Source organism: Neovison vison, chromosome 3 (genome assembly GCF_020171115.1).
Source record: "Neovison vison isolate M4711 chromosome 3, ASM_NN_V1, whole genome shotgun sequence".
NCBI classification, from domain to species: Eukaryota; Metazoa; Chordata; class Mammalia; order Carnivora; family Mustelidae; genus Neogale; species Neogale vison.
In genome coordinates this window covers 56,382,191-56,407,591 of record NC_058093.1, presented here as the reverse complement: position 1 = coordinate 56,407,591, position 25,401 = coordinate 56,382,191, and the positions used below count along the sequence as shown (strand labels likewise).

At 42.1% G+C, this 25,401-nt stretch overlaps 1 protein-coding gene across 1 annotated transcript; it reads right to left on the bottom strand.

Moving 5' to 3' along the window:
• Positions 1 to 1,619: 1,619 nt before the first annotated feature.
• Positions 1,620 to 22,712, bottom strand: DAPL1 (death associated protein like 1). The gene is made up of 4 exons (XM_044240921.1): positions 22,593 to 22,712; positions 13,325 to 13,412; positions 10,498 to 10,558; positions 1,620 to 1,896 (listed from the first exon to the last, which is right to left on the bottom strand). The coding sequence occupies exons 1-4, from the start codon at positions 22,648 to 22,650 to the stop codon at positions 1,780 to 1,782; spliced, it is 324 nt and encodes a 107-aa protein (XP_044096856.1). The 5' UTR covers positions 22,651 to 22,712; the 3' UTR covers positions 1,620 to 1,779.
• Between the last annotated feature and the right edge of the window lie 2,689 nt (positions 22,713 to 25,401).

Here is a 25,401-nt window from a genome sequence, read left to right as displayed (position 1 = left end):
CATTTACAAGAACAATGTGCCTTGCAACACTTACCTTTCTGGAATATTTCTGACAATGGTCCAGAGGACTGGGAACTGAGCTAAGCCAAAGTGGGGTGGTTAGGACTCACTGTCTTATTGATTCATGCCGGCACTGACTGAAATTTCAATATTGTCTCTCCAACAATTTTCTTATTTCTGAAAAAGAGCCAAACAATGCAGGGTAGGAGGCAAGATGCAACAGCAGGATCACTGGACTTTAGCCAAGCACTTCTGGAGTTCCAGGAATCAGAGCTAGGCGGGGCACCAGGTCACACTCCAAGGGTTATCAACCTATAACATGATGGCCTAGAGTACTGACCACTTTTTTGGGTCAAGACAGGTGCTGATTGTTGGATAGCATTATTAATGAGAAGTGCAGACAGTGATGCTGTGACAGCTAAGCTTTGTAGAAAAAGGATGTGGTTGCCCCTACTATCACCTGAAGGTACCCCTGGATATTCACATGTGAGTATACAGAGAGAGAGAGAGAGAGAGAGAGAGAGGGAGAGAGTGTCTCTGTGTGTGTGTGTGTGTGTGTGTGCGTGCGTGCAGTGGAGGGTAGGAGAGCTAGAGCTAGTTTAGCCCGCAACACTTTCCCTCCTATTCCTCCCTTCAACTAAAACAATGGGCTAGGGATGCCTAGGGAGCTCAGTCATTTAGTGACTGACTTCGGCTCAGGTCAGGATCCCAGTGTCCTGGGATTGAGCCCCACGGCTGGCTCCTTGCTCAGTGGGGAGCCTGCTTTTCCCTCCCCCTCTGCCTGCCACTCCCCCTGCTAGTGCGCTCTCTATCTGACAAATAAACGAATAAAATCTTTATTTAAAAAACAAAACAAAACAAAAACCAGGGTGCCTGGGTGGCCCCGTGGGTTAAGCCTCTGCCTTCAGCTTGGGTCATGATCTCAGGGTCCTGGGATCGAGCCCCACATTGGGGTCTCTGCCTCAGCAGGGAGCCTGCTTCCGCTCCTCTCTGCCCGCTGCTCTGCCTACTTGTGATCTCTCTCCCTCTGTCAAATAAATAAAATCTTTTTTAAAAAAATAAAAAAATAAAACCAACATCTATACCCTAATCACAATGCCCTACAGCATCATGACCCCCCACCCCCAGGTTCAAGAGCATGAACTTTGTGGGAAGCCCTGAACAAATCTTCTGCTGAAACTGTAATTCTACCTTTCATCCTTGATAGCTTTACAGAAGACAATATGTTTGTAACAAATCTAAAGCTTTCATTGTCCCTCACCAAACATTCGAAATGAACTTCCATATTTATGTGAGGAGCCAGAAACGACATTTCACCTCAAGTGAAAGCTGGAGCATCTTAGGACAAACATACTGAGAAGAATCCCGCCTCATGTTTGCATAGAGCATTGGCCTCTGCACAGCTCAGAGTGTTCCCGTCTCCCCTCTGTCCTTGCGAGCGAACTCAATGTGGGTGGAAGAGCTCAGGGTCAGCATCAAGGAGAAAAGGGCCTAACCCGGGAGGTGGAGTGGAATACCCAAGTGTTCTGAATTCTCCAGTTTTCCACAGGATTACCGATGTAATCATCCGTGGGGTCCTGATCTGGACCAAAATGAGGCCCAAGAAGGCACTGGATTTATAAATTTGGATGCTTTATTATCCAAAGTCAAAAGAGAAGATACAAAAGCTGTTTTATTTACCAAGCAAGTGCACTAGGCCTATGGAACATTTTGGTCCTTTTCCCTAAGCTGTCAGATGTTCGCGGCAGTTGGCCAGACGCCTGTGTTTTACGTTCCAGCTTAACATTTTCGAGGCTGCTGAATAATGTAGATCCTTTTCAGTGGAGTGACCTTCTGCAGGGCGGGTCTGGGTTTTTGATGTGCCATGTGCATTACTGCTGGAAATTTATGGCTGAGCTAAAGGTGAGAAGGAAAGAAAAAATAAGCGCATTGGATCTCTTTGGTCATGAAGTATTACAGTTGTAGAGGGCCATATGGTTGGTCAGGGCAACTTCACAGTTCTGGTTACTTCTTTCATACATCTTTTTCCCATACTACCTCCTGTTCTGGGCTCACACATGTACGCATTCATCCCGTTTCTCTTATTAGCTTGTTCTTGATTTTGAAAACTATCAACTATATTATACCCAAGATGATGTACAGGATACACATATGCATTTATATGTATGTTTTGAAGTGACACTTTTAAAGGTAGGAACGCTTAATTATATCTCATCAGTCCTCCAAGATTAACAAGTATTTTGGTGCATATATAGATCAGTATATATAGATCAATATATATACAGACTATATATTCTAAGGAGGCTGTAGGGAACACCAGAGAAGATCCCACTGGGGAGGAATATTTTAAAAAGATAAAAAATAAGGAATCTCTGAAAGAAGCCATGGAGAGTTAGGGCCAGTTAGTATGTTGAAGCTTGAAATGGCTGTTTCTGTAGGTAAAAAATGGTCCAATATTGGCAATTTCCTATGGTTCAGTCTCCACAGCCTCATAAAAAGAAAGCTGAGGAGTGATTAGTAGTTCCAGGTAACAAAAGTTCTTATTAGTCATCCCACGGAAGATATCTGTGAGGAAAAGGGCTCCAGTGAACAAGTGAAGATGGCTCAAGTGAACACAAACAGACTTTTGACAGTAAGAGGAATTTCATATGGAACCGAGCAACCTTATGGAATTCACACTAAGGACAGCTTCAGATGGAAAAGGTGCCCAGTGCTGTAAACAATTCACATGCAGTTCTCCTAGGAGAAGAATTTGGACCCAGTGACCTTTTGGGTCCATTCCAGTTCTTGGTTTCTAAGCCGATCAATACAACAGAAAGATACCTAAGGACACCCACCTTAGCCAGCAAGGAAGGGATGCCTCAGCTCATGAGGAAATTAACATCGCTGCAGAACTTACATGCCCTTGCCCTCACACTCAAGCTAAATAAAGGGGGAGATAAACTACATATGACCCCAAGCATCACATTGTTTATGGTTTGTTTGGCCTCTTCTAAGCCAGGGAAAACATTAGTGTCTTCTATCTCTTCTCAAATGTCCCTGAGCTCTAGGCACACAGCATTCCCTTTCATGTGCTATTTGACTCCAGAAAGTCCTTTCTTCTTGGTCTTAAACAATTAAACACCCCGGAGGAGTATACACTGATGTGTTAACAGTGCTTATCTCTGAGGAATTATGAGCAATTCCCCATCTTCTTCTTTACTTTGCCTGTGAGTATTTTTCTACAATTTTTCTTTCACCATGAGCAGGCAGAAGTAATATCAAAATGAAACCCTGGGATGGTCTCTGTGGGCGTGCTAGCAGGAAGGAAGAAACATAATCGAGGTATTAGTCATAAATGTTGCTTTATAATCTAAAAAAGAGAGAGTGACTTTTTTTTTTTTTTTGCCAGATTAATTACCATTGGGCCACAAGGTATTTTAGAGTGTGGTAAGGGCAGTGTGTTTTGGTTTTGTTTTAACATTAGAACCAAAAGGGAACTTAAGAGGCCACTGACTTCAGTAATTTTCTTCCAGACTGGGTGTCTTCAGTGTCAACTAAAACAGATGGATTGTTTCAGGTTGGCTCTAAACCACATACCAGAGATTACAGGTGGGAGGAACGCCTGCCAGGTTATATGAAGTCAAGCACAAGATGAAGGGGGTGGGAAAGGAAACAACAAGTAATTCTGACATAAAAGAAATGTGGGCAAGTAGCCAAGGTGAGACAGGGCAAGATGACAAGTTGACGCTGAAGACACAAAGCCACAGAGTCACTGTGACAGTGACCACGGCAGGGGAGGGGAGGCATCAACTCATGACCTGACTGTCTGTAGGCTTATCTCCACACTTTAGAGGCTGTAATTTTTTTTTTAATCTCTTAAAAATTTGTGGTAAAATCCGCAGGACAAAATTTACCCTTTCACCCACCTTCAAGCGTACAGCTTGGCGGCATTAAATGCATTGACACTGTTGTGCAACCATCTCTGCCATTCATCTCCAGAACTTCTACATCACATCAAACTGAAGCTCTGTATCCTTTAAACAACAACTCCTCGCTCCCTCCTTCCACCTTCCAGCCTCTGGCAACCACATTGTACCTTCTGTCTTATGACTGCTGACTACTCCAGGTATCATGTGTAAGTGGACTCATGCGGGATGTGTCCTTTTGTGTCTGGCTTCTTTTGTTTCAAGACTTACCCAGTTGTGATATGTGTCAGAATTCCCTTCCTTTTTAAGGCTGACCAGTATCCCACTGTGTGTATACCACATTTTGTGTATGTGAGATGATGATATGATGATGGACATTTTGGTAGCTTCTATCTTTTGACTATTGTGAATAATGTTGCTATAAACACTGGTGTATAAACATCTGTTCAAATCCCTGCTTTCTATTCTTTTGGGTATATACCCAGAAGTAGAATTGCTGGATGACAGATTTCTATGTTTAATTTTTTGAGGAGCTGCCATATTGTGGCTTTTTTTTATAGTGGCTGTAAGATTTTCCATTCCCACCAGTAATGCACAAGGGTTAGGGGCTACATTTTTACCAAGGCATTTAACAGAGGTCCTCAAAGTTCTGCTCAACTGCTTTTCAGGAGGGCAATGCTGCAGATCAGAATTAATGGGAGGCTGTCCCTGGGGCCTGTTGGCCATCTGTGAACTGATCTGGGAAAGTTTAAGGGGGGAAAAAATCAACAGGATTGAGAAAGAAATGGAAATAATTTTGGCAAAGGTAACAGCCTTAGGGAAACTGCCCATAATTATTAAATTACAAATATACAGGTCTTAAGGAGCCTCGAGCAGGGCTGTCCGGCAACTCTTGAATATCCAACAAGAGAATCAAGTTCTCTTTCTCATATGCTCCAGTCCCTCAATGGAGAACATGTAGAAGGACTTGCGGGTTGCAGGTGGAGAGTCTACAAAGAGTCTTCTATCAGAATTGAAACTGTTAGTAAAATGGTTAACCTCGAAATAGACTAAATCTTTGCTGTAGATTTTGTATCAATGGCAATAGGATGATTGTATTTTCTAGCGGGAACCAGAAATAAATAAGAATAGCTTTCCAGAGTCCCACCTCCAGCCAGTCTGGCATCTGAACCTTGGGGAAGCTTTGGATTTTTCATCATTAGTCTTTATAGAATGACAGTGTTTGTAAAAAAGAAAGGTGTTTCTTGTCTGATTCAGTAGGATAGAGAATCTTGGGTAACCCCATAAGGGAAAGAACTCAAGGCCAGTGTGTGTACAAGAATTTCGGTCTTGCTGAGACTCCATCACATAAGGGGCAACATACTGAACTTGAAAAGCAGATCAATAGAAACTCCCACATGCAGAATTTACCTTCATCTTGGGTAGCTGTGACCTCAGAATCTATAGTTTTCGTTTCCGAGAAAAAAGCAAAAGAAGCATAATAAAAGTCTTTATGATCGGAGCTGTGAAAGAAATTCTAGATGCAAGAAAATGAGTGGCAGGTTTTGTTTTAGAGCCCGAAGTTAGGTAGTATTCACAGACTGGCTGTTCTTCTATTCATCTTTCCAGGGTGTTAACTTCCAGCCTGAATGTTAGCACTTAGATTTCCACACCCCGTTAAGCAAAATGCTTAAAACAAAACATTCAGCTTAAGTCAATGAAATTCAAGGCTACTCCTACAGTGATGGTGAAGTTCATCTACAGAACAAGAGACACCTTTTTAGATTTGCAGATGCCTTTGATAGTTTCCGCTCCCTTAGGATCTCATTTCACATACATCTCACTAACTCTGGCAGTGGTGACACATTTGGCAACTTGAAAAGTGGCCCCAACTTTAACTAGGCTTCAACAGTCCACCCCACGCCGTACCATAACCTGACCCTGTTACTAACGCTTCAACTGGATACTTTCATGTTCAGAGTAGCTTCACAATGATTGCCAAATTTTATTTCCATAACCGTCTACAGAATTATATTTGGCAGTATCATTGTCTTTCCACTCTCTGCCTTAAAAAAAAAAAAAAGATTAAATGAACGACCATAAATCTCAGAGGAGCTACATGTCTTCTAAAGAGTCAAACAGCCTTGAAGGAGTTGGTGGAACTTGGTCTGAGACCGGTTCTTCCAGATTTTCAGCTGAGAGAATTTGGGGGTTACCTAAGGCCTTTTCTGCAGGAATACCAGGTTATATGGCCTGTCACCAGGCAACCTGAGTTTTCTCATTAAGGAGGGCTGGAAGAGGCAGGAAGGGCTATCTGGAGAGGGAAGGAGGCAAGGAGAAAGGTAGTGGGAGAGAGAGTTCTGTGTGCAGAAAAGATTTGGGGTAAGTAGTGGGAGGGGAAAATTTCAGGCTGCTTCCCACCTAGATTCATACAATTACAGGTTTTGGGGGATTGTTTTTCAATCACCCACATCTCAGCCCCTAGGTCGGTTTTAAAGCACTGTATCCAGGGATGAGTGACATATGGATAGAAATGTCTTGCCATGTGTAAGTGGCTGATGAGATCCTATGAATAAGACTGTCCTCTTACTGCCTTAGACTCTTTTTTTTTTTTTTTTAGAGAGAGAAAGAGACAGAATGAACATGTGCATGAAGGACAGGGCAGAGGGAAAGGGAGACAGACACTCCCAAGAGGGGTCCATGCTCAGCGTGGAGGTGATGTGAGTCTCAATCTCACAACCCTGAGATCATGACCTGAGCTGAAATCAAGAGTCGGACACTTAACCCACTGAGCCACCCAGGCGCCCCACTGCCTTAGACTCTTAAATTCTTGCATTGGTATGAGAATTAACATGGGTTCTTGGGACCAGACATAACTCTAGCTGAGGGCATGAATGTTTCTAAATGCAGAGGATATGACCCTCATTTCTGCTACTGTATTTCTTCTGGCCAATTATATATTGTTAGGTCTTCATGACAAAGATATTGTGGGGGAATGGTAATGCTGGTGAATATCATCAGTAGATATCTATACTTACATTTCTCTATCTTTTATATATCTTAATTTTTTTGTATGAGGCAGTATATAGTTTATGCATTTTTCATTTTAAAATTAACATATAATTTATTTACAGTAAAATATACCCCTTTAGTGTACAGTTCTATGAGTTTTCATAAGTACATACAGTCTGTGACCAAAATTAAGAGGCAGAACCCTCAACCCTCAAATTTCCTCCTGTCTCCTTTTGGTTAAACCCTCTTTTCACCCCTAGCTCCTGACAACCACAGATCTCAACAGATCTATTTTTAAAACGTCTTTCCATCTCAAGTTGACATTTACTATAAAATCTTAAGAGGCTCCTAGGTGGCCCAGTGGGTTAAGCCTTGGATTCTTGATTTCAGGGTCAAGAGACAGAGCCCTAGCATAGTACGGGCTTAAGATTCTCTTTCCTTCTGTACGTCCCTCCTTGCCTCTCACCTTTTCTGTTCTCTCCCTCTCTCTTATAAAAAAAAACTTATTATGCTTCAGGTTGAACTACAGACTCCAGAGGAATTTTTTAGTGGTAAGAAAACACATGGATCCCACCAATTACCATACTCAAGATATTCATATATGGTGATCTTGGGACTTGATTTTGTTGCTGGCCTTTTATCCTTTGCCTGGATTCCAAGTGAGGTCCTGTACCATGCTTGCCCAGGAATAGAAGCTAACATTTATGAGGGCGAACTGCACTTGGCTCTGCTAAGTACTTTGTGTCTATTACATAAGGTCATTTTATTCTCACAACATTTCTGTGAACTGGATCCTATTAACCACATTCCCATTTACAGATGAGGAACCAGAGGCATAGGAAAGGGAGGAAATCTGAGTGGCAGAGCCATCAGGAGACACATCTGATGTCTGATGTCAGCCCTGTTTTAACCAGTAAACGAACTCTGTACTCTTAGCCACAACCCTACAGCAGTAAACATTGAACTAAGAGTTAAAATGGTGTTTTTCTTTTTTTAAATAGGTACAGTTGCTGTTAAAAATATTTGTAACAACACACCATCTCAATGTTTTCCTGTGGTTTACAAATACAACTTGTTGTTATTGTTGTTGATTTTTCTTTTAATCTGTGAAATAAGGAAGTGATATTTTTAACTGAAAGGGAAAGAACTACTCTATGTCAAGACATAAGCATATATGTCTATCAAAAACAATATAAACTCTGGCACCATAACTCATATATAGCATAGTGGTGCCTGGGTGGCTCAGCTATTAAGCGTCTGCCTTTGGCTCAGGTCATGATCCCAGTGTCCCAGGATCGAGCCCTGCCTCGGGCTCCCTGCTCGGCAAGAGGCCTGCTTCTCCTTCTCCTCTCTCTTTGCTTGTTTTCCCTTTCTCACTGTGTATCTCACTGTCAAATAAATAAATAAAATCTTTTAAAAAAATGTATAGCATAATCAACTTCTACTGACCACTCCCTTTAAACATTTTATTTTGGGTTAACATATATTCTAATCTTTTTTTTTTTAAAAGATTTTATTTATTTATTTGACAGAGAGAGATCACAAGTAGGCAGAGAGGCAGGCAGAGAGAGGAGGAAGGGAAGCAGGCTCCCCGCTGAGCAGGGAGACCGATGCGGGACTCGATCCCAGGACCCTGAGATCATGACCTGAGCCGAAGGCAGCGGCTTAACCCACCGAGCCACCCAGGCACCTGGGTTAACATATATTCTAGAGGATTGTGTCCAGTCCCTCCAGTTCCATTTACGAGTGCACCCAGTCCGTGGCCCCCGAGGAAGAGGCGTTTTGTGGGCAGGTGCAAGAGGACGTGGGATGCAGAAGCCAGCAGCCTGTGTTGCTCTGGCACATTCATCCCAGCCCCTCTTCTAAAGCCAGGGAAGCAGAGGGCTGTTTATGACATCACCTCAAATCTATTTGTGGGAGAACCAAGCCCCTCACATTAGAAGGCTTTGTAGCTGTAGCCTATAATCAAGATCTCGCCTTGTACCAGGACACCTGGCTGGCTCGGCCAGTAAAGCATGCCACTCTTAATTTCGAGGTTGTGAGTTTCAGCTGATGTTGGGCATGGAGATGACTTTAAAAAAAAAAAAAAATCTGCTTAGTACCATCTGCCTTGATACATCCCGTGGACTTCAGACACATCTATTTATTTTGCTGTCATAGAACCAGTACTACTAACCCGAGTGCAAACAGGTTACACTGTGCCAGGCATGGTTTTAAAAGCATCACACGTAAAAACTCATTCCACACAACAACCCTGTGAAGGATATACTCTTCCTTATCACCACTTTTTTTTTTTTTTTTTTTTTTGTAGACTCCATGCCCAGCATGGAGCCCAACACAGGGATTGGATTTGTGACCCTGAGATCAAGCCTCTGAGATCAACACTTGAGCAGAGATCAAGAGTCAGACACTCAATCAACTGAGCCACCCAGGCGCCCTTCCTTATCTCCAAGTTACAAATAATTTATCTAAGGCACAGTATGAGTAATTTGCTCAAGGTCATACCAATAAAGTAGAGAAGCCGCTACCAAATGGAGGCCCCTAGAGGTCTAGCTGCTCAGCTTTTGCTCCCATCTTTTCCAGAGCCCTGATTTTGGCAGTGACAGTCTTCCTTCTATAAATTATGCACAGTCCTGTCCCTTCCATTAACAGGAGAGCAGCAGAGTGGTTATTCCTTGCTTTCAATGCAAATTATCTGCCCCAGAGGGGTAGAATAAGGACCTTCACTTAGTTTACCTACAAAATTCAAAAACAAACTAGTAAATCCAAAACCAAACCACTGTTAATCTGGTAAGAGTTTTCCAAGTTTCTGAAGCTACTTAGAAGAAATACAAGAGGGGTGCCTCAGTGGCTCAGTGGGTTAAAGCCTCTGCCTTCGGCTCAGGTCATGATCTCAGGGTCCTGGGATCAAGCCCCGCATCGGGCTCTCTGCTCAGCAGGGCCTGCTTCCTCCTCTCTCTCTGCCTGCCTCTCTGCCTACTTGTGATTTCTCTCTGTCAAATAAATAAAATCTTTAAAAAAAAAAAAAAAAGAAATAGAAGAAGAAGAAGAAGAAGAAATACAAGATATAGAATAAATTTAGCAACGGCCAACCACCCACACGAACAGATTTTCCTGGATAAACCTAGCCAGTGCTGAGCGTTCCTCCAGCCCGAACCTGTGCAACCGTCTGCCACTCACTTTTACCTCATATCAAATATTGCCTTGTGGGTAGGAAGTGGTAGGTAGCAAGGTTCCGCACTGCTCAAGTCCCAATCCACAGGCTGCCTTTTTATAAAAACATGCTGATGATTCTGAGAAATATGCGGGATGGCACAGTACAACTCTGCCACTTCGGTGTCATGATTTTTGCCTTTGCTTTCTGTCTTATTTTTGACATGATTTATTAAACAGACACTAGGAACTTGGGAGAAACAGGTCTTCTCACCAAAACCTCTTTGTGTTCCTTGGACTGAGAGTGCAGTCCTCCCCAAGAACGACAAATGTCTGAGTTGGATAAAAGCTCAGCGCTCAGCTTTGTTCTCTCATCCAACCTGACTGTTGGATAAATCCTGACCGGGAGCATCCGTGAGGGGCCTCACCCAACACCCCGCCTCACCTTCTCCAGCGTGTCATTCAGAGCATCCATGGCCTGGAGTTTGGCAACGCTTGCAATGGCACTGTAAAGATGAAACAAAATTTCACATAGGACCCCAAAATTTTCCTACTAAGGAGGTTAAATGATTGATACAGCGACTGTCTACTTGGCCTTTAAGCTTTTATTCTGCTTGGCAGTATCCAGAAGAAAAAAGGATTCTGCTTTTGTGTGTCCGTGTGCTGTGAAAATTTTTGTAGGCCAAGTTAGTATTACTGGTGTATTTTTATTTCATCTTTCCATGGGCGTATATAGCTTGGTGACTCTTCACAACTAGCCAAACCGGCTGACCCCAGGGATAACCACTCCCCTGACTTAGAGCCCTGCAGATTAGTTTTGACTGTTTCTGTATTTCATAAAAGGAATCATACAGCATGGGCTTTTTTGCGTCTGGCTTCTTTTTCTCAGGCCAATTTATTTTGTAGGAGAGCGTCCATCAGGGCTGAGCCTGCTTGTACAGCTTTTGATGGAAACTTTGCATTTGGTACTTTTTTTTTTCTTGGATGGCTGGCATTGGTGAGGGGAAGTTATTAGGATATGGACATAGATTGATGGTACTTAGAAATTTATTTTCTCTGATACATTTTGCAAAAGCCATCCTCCAAGAAGATGTAAGGAAGGATGTTTGTCCATGAAAATGAGGGCCTCATATTTCCTGCACGCACTCCCAAAGCACAGGAATGTCAGCGGCTGAGGGAGATTGAGGGTGGAGGGAATGAAGCTCCAGCTTCAAGGCATCGCCCTGCACCAGCTCCTTCCTCCTCACGGTCAGGCCAGTGCCCAGCCCTTTCATATCTGTGATGTTTCATTACTTTAAAGTGGCCCCCAAATCCTACACACATCAGGCCCCCTATAACTGATGCTAGTGAATAGGGCAATAGAGAGGTGGAGCTATTTCCTGCTGTTTATGTTCTGCTGTGGACCCATTCTCATTTTTAAAAAAGATTTTATTGAGTTATTTGGGAGAGAGAGAGAGAGAAAGTGAGCATGAGAGGGGGAGGAGGGTAGAGGGAGAAGCAGACTCCCTGATGAGCAGGGAGCCCGATGCAGGACTCCATCCTGGGACTCCAGGATCATGGCCTGAGCTGAAGGCAGTCGCCTAACCGACTGAGCCACCCAGGTGCCACCCCTCCCCCCATCCTCATTTTTGAATGACTATAAGACAACACCTGAATTTTTAAAGAGGGTTCTAATCTCCACTTTGTTACTCTCTGGTCAGCTCTTCCCTTAATGTTCGGCTGATGCCAGAATTCATAGTTGAGTCCCCATTTCCTGAGGTGCAGAGGAACAAATTCCTCGTCTACTGGCTGCCAACTGGATGTCATTTTCAAGCCATGACTTTTAGTTCCCGTGTCTCTGACCCAGGCATGATAACCAGGGTCACCATGATGCTTATGGTCGGCTTATGCTTGATCAGGTTTTAGTGACAGAATCAAACCAGCCTGCAGTTCAACAACAGTCTGGTGTCGTTTCAAGGGCTTTCTCTGTTCTAAGAATTGTCCTAGAGCTCGGTCAGCCGCTGAGGATTTACAGCCTTGGCTTTCATTGTGTGGCAATTATTTTTGATATCAGAAGAAACAAAAAACATAACTGGTAATGGGGCCAATGCGCATTTCATTTTAAAAGTGGAACAAATCCTCAGAAAATTCTCTTCCCAGAAACTGGGAAGAAAACTTTAAAAATGATTTCAAAATAATTTTGTATGAAAGAGCCAGAGAAATTCCACAGTCTATTTCCCTCTGCATTCCCTTCTGAGACTACTGTTACACATCCCTACGTATCCCTGAACGTCCTCTAACTCACTCCGTTTGAATCACTCTTCAACTCATCTGTGGAAACCATGTTGAAATAAATTGTCTCTGAAGTGTCCCCATCACCTCCTTGGAGTTTTGCACGTTTCTTTCTTTTTCAACACAGTCATTTTCCTTAACCACAGTCCCGTGCTTGGGCCATTTGCGCACCTCCACAGCCCACAGCTCTCTGATGAGCTGTGCCTTTTGTCAAGGTCACAGCAGAAGGAGCAGAGAGAGACCAACTTCAGTATCTCTATGCCTTCTGGCTATGCCGAATATCGCGGCCATTATTTTCTAAATAATTAAGTGATGGATTTAAAACACACACACCCCCCCCAAAACCCATTTATTTTTAATTCAGAAGATTTGCTATAGCAGAAAGCATACTATGAAAACAGGGCCAGCCTAGGGACATTATTTTAAAGGCTAATTTGAAAATAGGATCAAGGAACATGAGTCAGGTTTGGATGCACTCAGGATTGTGCTTTGTAAGTACAAAGGAGCTGGGCCGGCTGCAGAGAGGAGGAGGATGTGGGTAATGAGTGGGCCCAGAGAGAGTTTTCTAGAAGGTAGTAACCTTTCACCTGAATGTGCCTTTCTTTTTCTTTTAAGATTTTATTTATTTATTTATTTGTCAGAGAGAGAGAGAGAGAGCGCAAGCGAGAGTGAGCACAGGCAGACAGAGAGGCAGGCAGAGTCAGAGGGAGAAGCAGGCACCCTGCGGAGCAAGGAGCCCGATGTGGGACTCCATCCCAGGACGCTGGGATCATGACCCGAGCCGAAGGCAGCTGCTTAACCAACTGAGCCACCCAGGCATCCCTGAATGTGCCTTTCTTTAGCCCCTGTCCCCACTCCTCAACTGGCTGGCTCTAACCCTGTTCAGTAAAGACCTGGGGAGCCTTGGTTTATCGTAAAATTCAGGGAGGCCTCTGACTTCTGGAAGCAGTCACTTAAAACTCCTTGAGGTGATGAAGGAGAAGAAATTCAGTAATCCCTACCTTGTTTTCTCTAATCCTGTTTTTTTGGTATGTCTCTCCAGGACACCAATTTCTTGTTTTTTGGAAATTCGCATTCCTCCAGCCTTTACTATAAACAAACAAGCATCAAACAAACAAACAAACAAACAAAAACAAAACAAATAAGCAAACAAGCATCAACACCGGAGTTGTGATTAGAATAAAAACAGTAGGCTTGCTTTTCTTATTCAAGGCATGAATTTAGATTTGAAAAGAATTTTAGAACTTACTTTTTGAAGATCTAAACTTTTATCTAAAACAACACAATAAAACGTTACCTTGAACTGAATAGAAGAAAAAATACTGTGTTAGGCAGACAAGGTGGGAAAGCGGAGAAGGGCTGAGATCTGCTTGTTTATGTTCAGAGAGCAGGAACTGAGGCTAAGAAAAGTAGCAGAGGTTTACACTTTTGGTTTGGGGAGGAGAATAGCAACATACTCCCTTAGGCATTTCACTGAAAAGCATTTTTTTCTTGTTATCAAACCAACTATGCTTTTTATGATAGCCACAGACAATTACAATGTGACCCTCTTGTTTTCCCACAAGATTAAAGTTTGTGCAAGGCTTGCACTTTTTTTTTCTTTTCAACTAAAGCATTCAAAAGCACAGATTCTGAGAGATGAGCCAAAAGTCAGGGCATGTGATGGTAACAGCCATTTAATTCAAGAGCGATGCCTCTGATCCCACCGGAACCCCACCTTCCATCCCAGACCCCAAACCTCCGGACATTGGCCAAGCTCAGATGTTCTAATGAGTAATTAAACTACATTAAAAATCCTGCCATTCAGGAGATCAATTAGTGTTAATTAGGCTACAGATGACCTAACAGCAATTCAAGTGTTTAACAATGTCAGATGAAATCAACTTTTGAAAAGGAACAACCCATTTCAGACTGCAAGTCAAAGCAAATACTTCTTTCTGTTCCCAGGAAATTTGCACATCTAAAATCTGACAAGCTCAAATGAGAAAAAGCTAAATGGACATTGATTTGTTTGAACCTGTTAATTCTTTTTATGGAAATGTCAAACTGGCAAATTCCAAAGCTTGGTCCAATAAAATGAAAAGTAAGGAAAACCTATTCTATTTCTCAATGCACTTAGAAATTTGACTTTATCACTGTTCTTTAAAAATTATTACATATATTGCTGATTTTGTGAAATATGCATAAGGCCCATAATTCAAAAAGTGTGAAAGAGTCTGCAGTCTCTCTCCCACCATTATTTCCAGCCCCTAGTTCATCTCCTAGATACTGCTAATGGTAGACAAGTCCTATGTTCATCCCCAGATACTGCACATATTACTCTTGTTTAAATGGCAGCATAAGATACACCTTGTTCTACATCTTGTTTATTTATATTTTTCATTCAGTCATACATTCTGGAGTAAATTCCCTATCTATCTATATATAGAGAAATGTGTCGTTCTTTTTAACATCTGCTTTAAATTTTCATTATGTGAACGTCCTGTATTTACTTAACCAATTCCCAAATGTTAGACATTTCAGATGTTTCTAATTCACTGATGTCACAAACAATGCTGCAACAAATATCCTTTTATACGCATAATTTTGCACAAGTTGCAAGTATACCCGTGGGATAAATTCCTACAAGTGATCTTGTTAGTTCTGAAAGGTATGTGCATTTAAAATTTTGTTAAAACTTGCCAAATCACCTTTCCCAGAGGCTGTACCAGTCAGTTACAGCCTCAGGAACGAGGATGACAGTGATTTTTTTCCTCCTACTTTAACAACAATGGGAGCTGGGAAATATTTGGTTTTGTCGACCAGGAAGTTAAAAAAGAAAGATAATGTGTTTTAATTTGCATTTCTTCTATTTTACTAAAGGTTGAGCTTATTTCTGTGTTTTAGAAGCCATTTCTATTTTCTCTTTATGAGCTGTTCAATTTTTTGGTCCGTTTTTTTTAATGGTCTTGCTTTAAATTTAAAGATTTTTTTTAAAGGGAAAATTCATGTGTTTATATTTCTGAAGACTCTATTCAAGAACATGGTATGCATTTCCATTGTTCTCATCTTCTTTGGGGTCCCTCAGTAACTGGTTTGCATAAATCTTACACATTTATTGTCAAGTTTATTCCTTAAGCATTTTACCTTGGTTGTTGCTATTGCAAATGGGGTCAATTCTTCAATTATAACTCTGACAGATTGTGTTCTTATATCACTGACTTTATACCCAGACCTTATTGAGTTCTTACTGTTTAGAATGGTTTTTTTGTTGTTGTTGTTGTTGATTCCCTTGGGTTTTTCAGGTAAAAAACATTATATAACCTTTAAAGAATTATAGTACTACTTCCTGTAGAATAATGTTAAATAGTCATGATGGTTGACGTCTTCATTATAGTAAGTTTTAAGGGACGGTTTTTAATTTTTTCATTACATATGATGTGTACTTAGGTGGATACACACACATATACACAAAATATATATGTATATGTAATACATTAGGGAAATGTTCTTCTATTACTATTTCGTTGGGCTTGAAAATTACAAATGCCTTTTTAGCATTCATGCATATGATCCATGATTTTTATCCTTCGTGTGGTTACTTATATTAACAGATATCAATCTATAAAGATAGATTAATGGTTGTCTTATTATCAAACCATTCTTGCATTCATGGAATAAACTCCACTTGGTCATTTTGAATCACCACGTTGTTTTTTCATTGACTATAAAAGCTTCTCATGAGAATTTTGCAGTATTAGAGTCAGTCTAGGAAAAGAATGCTATTTTTACACATGGTCTGTTTTAAATTCATGCATACCCAGAAAGAGACACATATTATATGAGAAAAAGGCATGCAGAGTAATCAGCAACAGAAATCAAATGATGAGAAAACATCTTCTGAACAGCCATGGAATGTAGATGTGAAATAAACCAAGGGATGGCTTTCCCAGGAAGACGGAGGAGGGAGTGCCTCTGTGTGCAGGGGCTGGTGCTCACAGCCCCTGACTCTTGTGCTGAGAGGAGCCAAACAGGCGGTCTAGAGGTTGGGCCGTCAGTACCCCTCCCAACTGTGTTTTTCTTTCTCCCTGTGACAAGTGCTTTTGAAATATGGAGTGCTGTAATTATTTTCTTATTAACATTCCTTGTGTATTCCCTGATGCTGTTGTTTCTATGTATTTATTTATTTATTTTTAAGATTTGGTTTATTTATTTGGCAGACGAGATCACAAGGAGGCAGAGAGACAGGCAGAGAGAGAGGAGGAAGCAGGCTCGCTGCTGAGCAGAGAGCCCGATGCAGGGCTCGATCCCAGGACCCTGAGATCATGACCTGAGCCAAAGGCAGAGGCTTAACCCACTGAGCCACCCAGGCGCCCCTCTATGTATTTATTCTACCTAGACTGATTATTATCACCAACTATAGAAACAAACTTGTTAATAGTTAAAATAAGCAATAGTCAAAAATGAGATGCCCTTTGGAATGTTGAGTTCTGTGCTACTGATTTGCAAAAACCTTGACAACCTAGACAAGTCAAGAGGAGATGGGCCAGTGTGGGGAAGGGAGCCACATCACAGGAGGAACTAGGGAGATGGAAACGTCACTTCTGAAGAAGATAGACTCAAGAGAATGTAGGTGGCATCTCCAAAGATCTGAGGGGCTATCATGTGGAGAAGGAATGGTTTTCTGGTAAGGAATTTTTTTTTTTTTTTAATGTAGATTCCAGGTGTGGGGCCCAACATAGGGTTCAAACTCACCACCCTGAGATCAAGACCCTGAGATTAAGACCTGAACTGCGATCAATAGTCAAATGCAGGGGCGCCTGGGTGGCTCAGCGGGTTAAAGCCTCTGCCTTTGGCTCAGGTCATGATCCCAGGGTCCTGGGATCAAGCCCCACATCGGGCTCTCTGTTCAGCAGTGAGCCTGCTTCCCCACATCTCTCTCTCTCTCTGCCTGTCTCTCTGCCTACTTGTGATCTCTGTCTATCAAATAAATAAATAAAATCTTTAAAAAAAAAAAAAAAAGAGTCAAATGCTTAACCAGCTGAACCACCCAGGCACTCATGCTGATGAGGAAATTTCATGTAGGGTCAGATAGTTCTACCCCTACTGAGCTCTGGGACCTTGAGCAAGACACTTAAATTCCCCTAAGACTCAGTTTCTGCATCCTTCAATAAGAATAATTGTTCAGGTTACTCTAGACAATAGAGGTGACAGGAGCACCTGGTTTATGGTACTTGTTATTATTTGTATTTACTTGATGTTGTTCCAGAGGAGAGACTGAAGACCAAAGTATAAATGTTCCAGAAAGGTAGAGCCTGGCTCCTAGCCTGGCTAGTTTGTATTATTCAAGGGGAAGTAGGTGCCTAGGACTACAGTAAGTCCCTTGGCTCTCAGTGTGTTCAAGAAGTGGTCCTGCCGTGAACATCTTAGGAGGACGTGAGGGAATTTGATGGAAGTTGAAGTAGGTGATCTTTATCATTAAGTCTTTGCCTCCAAAATAAAATCACTTTCCTCCCTTTGGAAAGAATATAAGGCACTTAACAGAGAAGTAAATGCCAGAAGAAATTGAAGAATGTATTCTTAAGAATAATAAGACAGAGAGATTTGAGGGGAAATTAAAAATCCTCCCAGAAGATTCCTACTTTCATCCAGAAGACTTTGAATCCTCTCTCTGATGGGGCTGTATGCTCTAACTCAGTGATTTAGGAGACATAAGTAAACCACACACACCTTGGATTTCCAGAGCACAGTTCTTGTATCAAACTTGTTCTGGTAGGTAATTTGCTTGGTCAGCCACATACAGCAGAAAGACACAGAAAATAATATCCCCATACTCTACATGGACATACTAAGATATAGATTAAGGCTCCTCACACTACTTGGGGTGACTGAACCAGATGGAACCGGTTTATGGGAGGGTCATCATCAAAGCTCTGCTGGGAACACTAGTCACACTGGTCTCCCAGAACTGAGATAAACCACTGTAAATAAATATTTACAATCTGACACAATCAGATACTGCCCATGTTCGATAGACCAGGTAGGTCCAACTCATGAGAACTCTTCAAAGTTTCACTGTATCTAACTTAGCTTACTTAAAGCTGTAGTCATTTACACAATTCCATGTTTGGGACTATAATGCCTTTTGAACTTCTATAGAAGGACCAATCAGAATTGTGCAAGGTAAAATATGAACTGATTTTAACATTTTAATAGTTGAGTACAAATACATAAGATAAGACTTTATGTAAAATGAACTAGAGATTTTAAAAATGTTAAAGAGAGAGATGCTCTTCTGGATAATTTCATTAGAAAATCTAAATTTATGTGGGGAAAATGAACCTTTGCTGAGCGAGCATTATACTCTTCTGGCTGCTTTTGTAGTTTATAACTTTGCAAAAACAGGCACTTGAGTTTAGGATGCTATATGATAATCTTCCAGTTAAGATCTTCCAGACAACATTTCTGGTAGAGGAGAGTCAAGATAAAGAAAGACACATCTGTCTGCAAAAGAAGCTTTTCTCTTTCACGAATCAGTGGAAAATGGACGGGAAAAGGCTGAATAACACAAAGGTTTGTGCACACGCTGCCTTGTCCCTGAGCTGTTATATTTGAAGATTTTAACTAAAAGTTGAGATGTGCATAAAACATTCACTTTGCATGTAGAGTCAGTTTGTCAGCCCATTTTAAGATGTCAATCGAGACCCAAAAGGAAAGTCAGGAAAAGTTGGTGAAGTAAAGAGAGAGGGCTCTAGAGCAGGGGAGCATGGGGCCCCCTTTATTTTCAGATCTCAGCCCCACTGCCCACACTAGCTGCATGGCTTCGGGCTGGTCCCTCGACCTTGCTGACATTTAGTTTGCTCCTCTGTGAAACGAGGACAGTGCATTGCCGGTCTGCAGGGCTGCGGCCGTGTCTAGGAAAGCAGCTGGTCTTCAGTCATCCAAACCCCTGTCCCCGTGATGTCTGGGGGGCTGCGTCTCACCACCTCTCCACGAGCCTCACAGATCAACCCCCATACACTGACTTGAGCGGACGGGAGTTGAGAAAAGGAAGCTTGTGGTGTTTATTCTATTTTAAATGATCCGGGTCCTTTTGTAGCTGTGGTTTCCCCCTCATTTTCTGTATAAGATTCACACTTGCGCAGGTCTCCAAACTTCCCTCTCTCATTAGTGAGCCAGAAAACTGATTCTCTCTGGGGGTTTCAAAGTGACCCCTCTGAAGGCTCTGATTCATTTGACTTAAACCCAGTTACAACGTGCAAGAAATACAGAAAGCCTCGGAACTCCTGCTCTTTCTATTTCCTTGTGTACTTCACTTCCTTCTATCACCTTCCGCTCACAGATTTTTGGCCATTCACGTGATGGGTTTCCTCTAAAACTGAAAGCAAGGCAAAACAAAAAAGCAGCAAATCCAAAGAGCTAAGCTGAATAGCACCTAGACCACCTCAAGCTTAATGTAGTCTTGTTTCCCAGCACAAACTGATAACCAGGGCTAACCAAACTGAGATGTTTATTACATTAATATACAAAAAAGAAACGTGACTAAGCACTCCACACGGAGGTGGGAAAGAGTGACAGCTGGTTGATTTCTGAGAGGTTTCATTTTCAACTATGAGGAGGCAAGCACATTTATCTTGTCCCTTTCCTTCAGTTCCCTTCTGTTCTGACTGCCGCGGTCGTGCCTTGTACAGCCGTGAGCATCAGAAGCCCTTGCTAGCGACCGGGAAAGATCATTCCTTCTGCCAGAGGTGTGTTTCACTAGGGCCTGCATTTTAAGGAGACTAACATTCACGTGTCAGCTGCTTTACATGGGTTTTCTCCTTTAATTATCATAACAATCTAAAAGTATCGATGCTGTTTATTAGCTGCTGCTTTAAAGAGGAGGATTCTGGGGCACCTGGGTGGCTCAGTGGGTTAAAGCCTCTGCCTTCAGCTCAGGTCATGATCCCAGGGTCCTGGGATTGAGCCCTGCATCAGGCTCTCTGCTCAGTGGGAACCTGTCTCTCCCTCTCTCTCTGCCTGCCTTTCTGCCTACCTGTGATCTCTGTCAAATAAATAAATAAAATCTTTAAAAAAAAAAAAAAAAGATGAGGATTCTGTGGCCAGGGACATGGAATGAAGGCAGGGGGTAAGCCGAGATTCTGCCCAATTCCAAAGGTAGTATCAGCCCCTTCCCGCCACATCGTACCTGCTGCCCACTTCAGGGATCTCTATTTTGCTTATAAAAATCAGGTGAAGATTTAGTGGCGTTTTGGCAATGAATTATTATTCCATCAATAATATTTTGCACCGGGACGCCTGGGTGGCGCAGTTGGTTGGACGACTGCCTTCAGCTCAGGGCGTGATCCTGGAGTCCCGGGATCGAGTCCCACATCAGGCTCCCAGCTCCATAGGGGAGTCTGCCTCGCTCTCTGACCTTCTCCTCGCTCGTGCTCTCTCTCACTGTCTCTCTCTCTCTCAAATAAATAAAATAAAAAAATCTTTAAAAAAAAAAAAAATAATATTTTGCACCACAGCAAACTGGTTCAGACTTAAAATATGTAGCAAGACAAGCTGAAGGATGAGGTTTCTTTGTTCACTTGCTCTCCGTGGGGAGGCAAAAGTCTGCCTTCATCTCCATCCTAATTACCCCAAACCTCTTATCTGTAGTGTCACAGTTCATAATAATTAATTGTCATGCCAGGGGCATTGTGACATGCTTGATGGAGTCATGGTGTGCTATGTACACAGAGTAATTAGCAATCATTAGCAATGGAACAGAAAGTTCCTAGTGGTTTCATTCAAACTTTCATTTGGTTAAGTTTATCTCATGTTCTTTGTGCATAAATGTAATTTAGTGAATCAGGTTTTAGCTTCTCCGTTTCGTGAAGGATGGGGGTGGAAGAGGTGGGAAAAGAATGTATTCTTTTTTTTTCCTCTCTCTGTAATGAATGTCTCTTCTAATAATTTGCATGTATAGTTCCTGACCATTAGTTAGCATCAACTCTGTTTTGTTTATTTTGTTTTGTTTATTTATTTTAAGAGAGGTGGGGAGGGGCAGAGGGAGAGAGCAGCCCAAGCAGGCTCCATACCCAGTTCCGTCCGAGCTTGATATGGGGCTTGATCTCACAACCCTGAAATCATGACCTGAGCCGAAATCAAGAGTGTTGACACTCAACTGACTGAGCCACCCAGACGCCCCAGCATCATTAACTTTAAATACAGATAATGTTAACTATTGCCAAAGTATAAAAGGTCAGGAGTCTGCCACAGGAAACTGGGGCACAGTGCCTAGAACTTAAAGCTCAGAATTAGTAGTAAAATTCAGACTCTTTCAGGTGAGCGGTCCGCCACAAAGCTATCGAACCTCCGTGTCCCTTTTCAAAGCTTTCTGAAGGTGATTCCCGCCAGCATCCCCTACAGCAAAGATAACTGAAAAAACCTTGGCTTAGAGGTGCCAAAGCATTATGCCAATAAATTTTGTCAATGGAGAAAGGCAAGAACAAAGCGGTCAAGATTTTGAGATGTTTCTTAAGGAAAAAAAGAAGGAAGACAGTTGAAAGAACATAAAGCTAGCTAAAAATAGACCTGCTCACCTCAGCCAAGCTATATGAACAGTAAGTACAATAAAGCTAACTTTCATATTACAGAGAGTCTACGTTAAGAAAAAGAAAAATAAAGAGTGAGAGAAAACTATGGCTACTTTGCCAAATACTTTGCTACTTTCCCCAGTCAGCCCCCTCCAGTGCTTGGGTCTGTATTAAAAAGTGCTCCTCAGCTTGATGACAAAGCAAACTACATTCTGGATAATAATGCCAAACCCCAAAGCCTGAGAAGAGAGAGAAAAATAAAGTTGCTGTCCTCTGTGTGGAAGCTGGTTTCCCTGGGTCTGAAGTCAGAGGATGCACAGTCATCTTGGGGCGACTGAGACTTAGAGCTGGCTCCTCTTGAGAAGAAGGTTGCCATGGCAGTAAATTGCCTTCCTGTGGATGCCTCGCTGCTTACCTACAGCCCAGGAGAGAAGGTCCAACCTTAGCTCTCCCCTTTCACAAGCTCTGAATCCCTTATCCCTTCATTTCTAATGAGGTTTTAATTCAACTGGGGCTTGACCAATCCTCAGGTGGTGTATACATAAGCCCGGAGAGTTCCAAGATGTAGGAGGCAATGAGGTCGTGTGACATTAATGTGACAAGGGAACGCTGAGAACCTCGGCTCTGTTGGGGAGCCCCTGTTGCAGGCACTGGTGGAAAGAGGAGCAGCAGGGAGACCGGTGCGCTCTGCAGGACGGCAGAGGGCAGGTGGGTAGCCTACCTGCAGGAGGATGCCCCCCTTTCAGCGGGGAGAGCAGGACTTGCACTTCATTTGCCATAGCTTGTGCCAGTGCCAGTGCCAAGGCCAGGACGGTGCTCCGGAGGCTGGAGGCTGCGTGCCAGCTGCTGCCGCCCTGTGCAGCCTGGCTTTATATGGGCAGGGGGCGGGGCCCCTTAAGGGCATTGCTGAGCAGCAACAGGGCTCGTCACCCAGCTTTGTGGGAACCCACATCTCCTTGGCAAGCTTTCTCTTCAAAGAAAACTTTCTTCTTGGTCCCTTTATCTCAGAAAGCAAGGTAGACAGCTGAGGGAAACTCCCATTTTCTTTTGCCAGAGGAAGGGGAGAGGATGAAGTTCAGGGCAATCCTTTTTCTTTCTAACTATCCCTCCATCAAGTATATATGGTGCACCTACAATGTGACAGAAATGACAAGGAGGTCAAGATTTTTGTTTCAAGACATCTGTAGGCTTGCTGAAGAGACAACTAGAAAACAAAGACAATGTCTTTGCCCCAGCCTTTGTAACCGTAAGCATTCACGCTAAGAAAGGAAGCGGGGTTGTGTGCAGAGACTTCTCTACAAGGATGTCAATCATGCATCCCTCTTTCGTTTTGTTATTTTTTTAGATTGACTGGTATCAATACAACATCCCAAATTAGAGAGGGATAGTTAAGATATAGCCATGAGAATACTATGTACACATAACGTATCATATTCTCAGATAATATTTAATGATGTGAAAACTTTCATGATCAGATAGTGAAAAAAATAGGCTAGAAGCCAATGGATGCCAATTTTGCTAAAAAGAAAAAGTCCAAATTTCAGCTTTATTGTATCTCCCATGCTGATCAAAGTTGGGTGTATGGCAGTTACTAAGACATATTTCTTTGTTCTTCAATACAATTAAAAACTTTTGCTCTTCAAAAAGGAAAAAAAAAAAACCTTCTGCTCTTCAGAAAGTATTGTTAAGGAAATGAAGACCAGCCACAAGCTGAGGGGAAGATAAAAAAATGTGTAGAACACATTCCTATAAGTACTGGCATCTAGAATACATAAAAAAACAACTCAGTGGCGCCTGGGTGGCTCAGTGGGTTAAGCCACTGCCTTCGGCTCAGGTCATGATCTCAGGGTCCTGGGATCGAGCCCCGCATCAGGCTCTCTGCTCAGCGGGGAGCCTGCTTCCCCCTCTCTCTCTGCCTGCCTCTCTGCCTACTTGTGATCTCTCTCTCTCTTTCTCTCTGTCAAATAAATTAATAAATAAAATCTTTAAAAACAACAACAACAAAAACTCAGTAATAAGAAAACAAATGACCCAATCTTTAAAAATGGGCAAAAGATTATGAAACAAAAACTTCACATAGTAGAGATATTGACAGCAAGTGCATAAAAAGATGTTCAACATCATTCATCATCATGAAAATGCAAATCAAAACCACAATGAAATATACTACATATGTATTAGAATGGCTTAACCAAAAAGAAAAAGGAAAACACAGCATCCTAATGATGATGTGGGGCAACTGAAACTCTCATCTGTGGCTGGTGAGAATGCAAACTGGTAAAGCCATTTTGGAAGCTGGTATGACTGTTTCTTATCAAATTTCTTATAACATTAATCACATGCTTACTGTATGACTAACAATCCAATTTCTAGGAGTTTTCCCAAGAGAAATGAAAACACATGTACACAAAAATGTATATATGAATTGGGCATAGCCATACAATAAGATACTACTCAGCAAGGGGCTCCTGGGTGGTTCAGTCGGTTAAACATCTGATTCTTGATTTCAGCTCAGGTCATGATCTCAGGATCATGAGATCGAGCTCCATGTTGGGTTCCACACTGAGCATGGAGCTTGCTTAAGATTGTCTCTCTCCCTCTCTCTCTGCCCCTCCCCAACCCCTGTGCTCTCTCCCTTTAAAGAAAAAAAATTATTCAGCAATAATAAACAAACAGATATTTACATGCAACAACACAGACGAATCTCAAAAGCATTATGCTAAATGCTAAAAAGGTATGTCTTAAAAAGCCACTTACTGTACAACTCCATTTGTATGACATTCATGAAAAGCCAAAACTACTGGATAAGAAATCAGATTTGATTGCCAGAGGAGTCTACGGCCATACCACCCTGAACGCGCCCGATCTCGTCTGATTGCCAGAGGAGGGGGTAAGGAGACTGGTCTAATCACAAAGGGGCAGGAGGGGATTTTGAGGCTGTTAGAAATGTTCAGGAGAATGTGGTAGCAATTACATTCATCACACATCATACACATATCATATAAAAGTGGTGAATTTTACTGTATGCAAATTGTACCTCAGTAAACAACAAAAATATCTATTTGTTAAATAAATGAATGAAAATATCCTAGAATGTTAAGAGTGGTTGTCTATAGGTGGGACAATTATGTGTTGATTTTATTATCTTTTGTATTACTTTTATTTATTTATTTACTAAGCTTTTATTTATTTATTTATTTAAATTTTTAAAATTTTAGTTATTAAGCCCAACATAAGGCTTGAATTCACGAACGTAAGATCAAGACCTGAGCTGAGATCAAGAGTCAGATGCTTAGCCGACTGAGCCACCCAGTCACCCCGTTTCTGTATTACTGTAAAAGCAATAAAACTCAATAAAAACTTTTTTGGGAGAAAGGGTGTTGAAATGTTGTGACAAAGGTAGGTGCCTGCTGTGGGAACCAAGAGAAGGGATTGTCCCTATCTAAACAAACAAACAAACAAACATTTGTGAGTGCCTTCCCTGTAGAGTCCGGGACTAGGAGCCGGGGTAGGTCCTGGTGACAAAACCC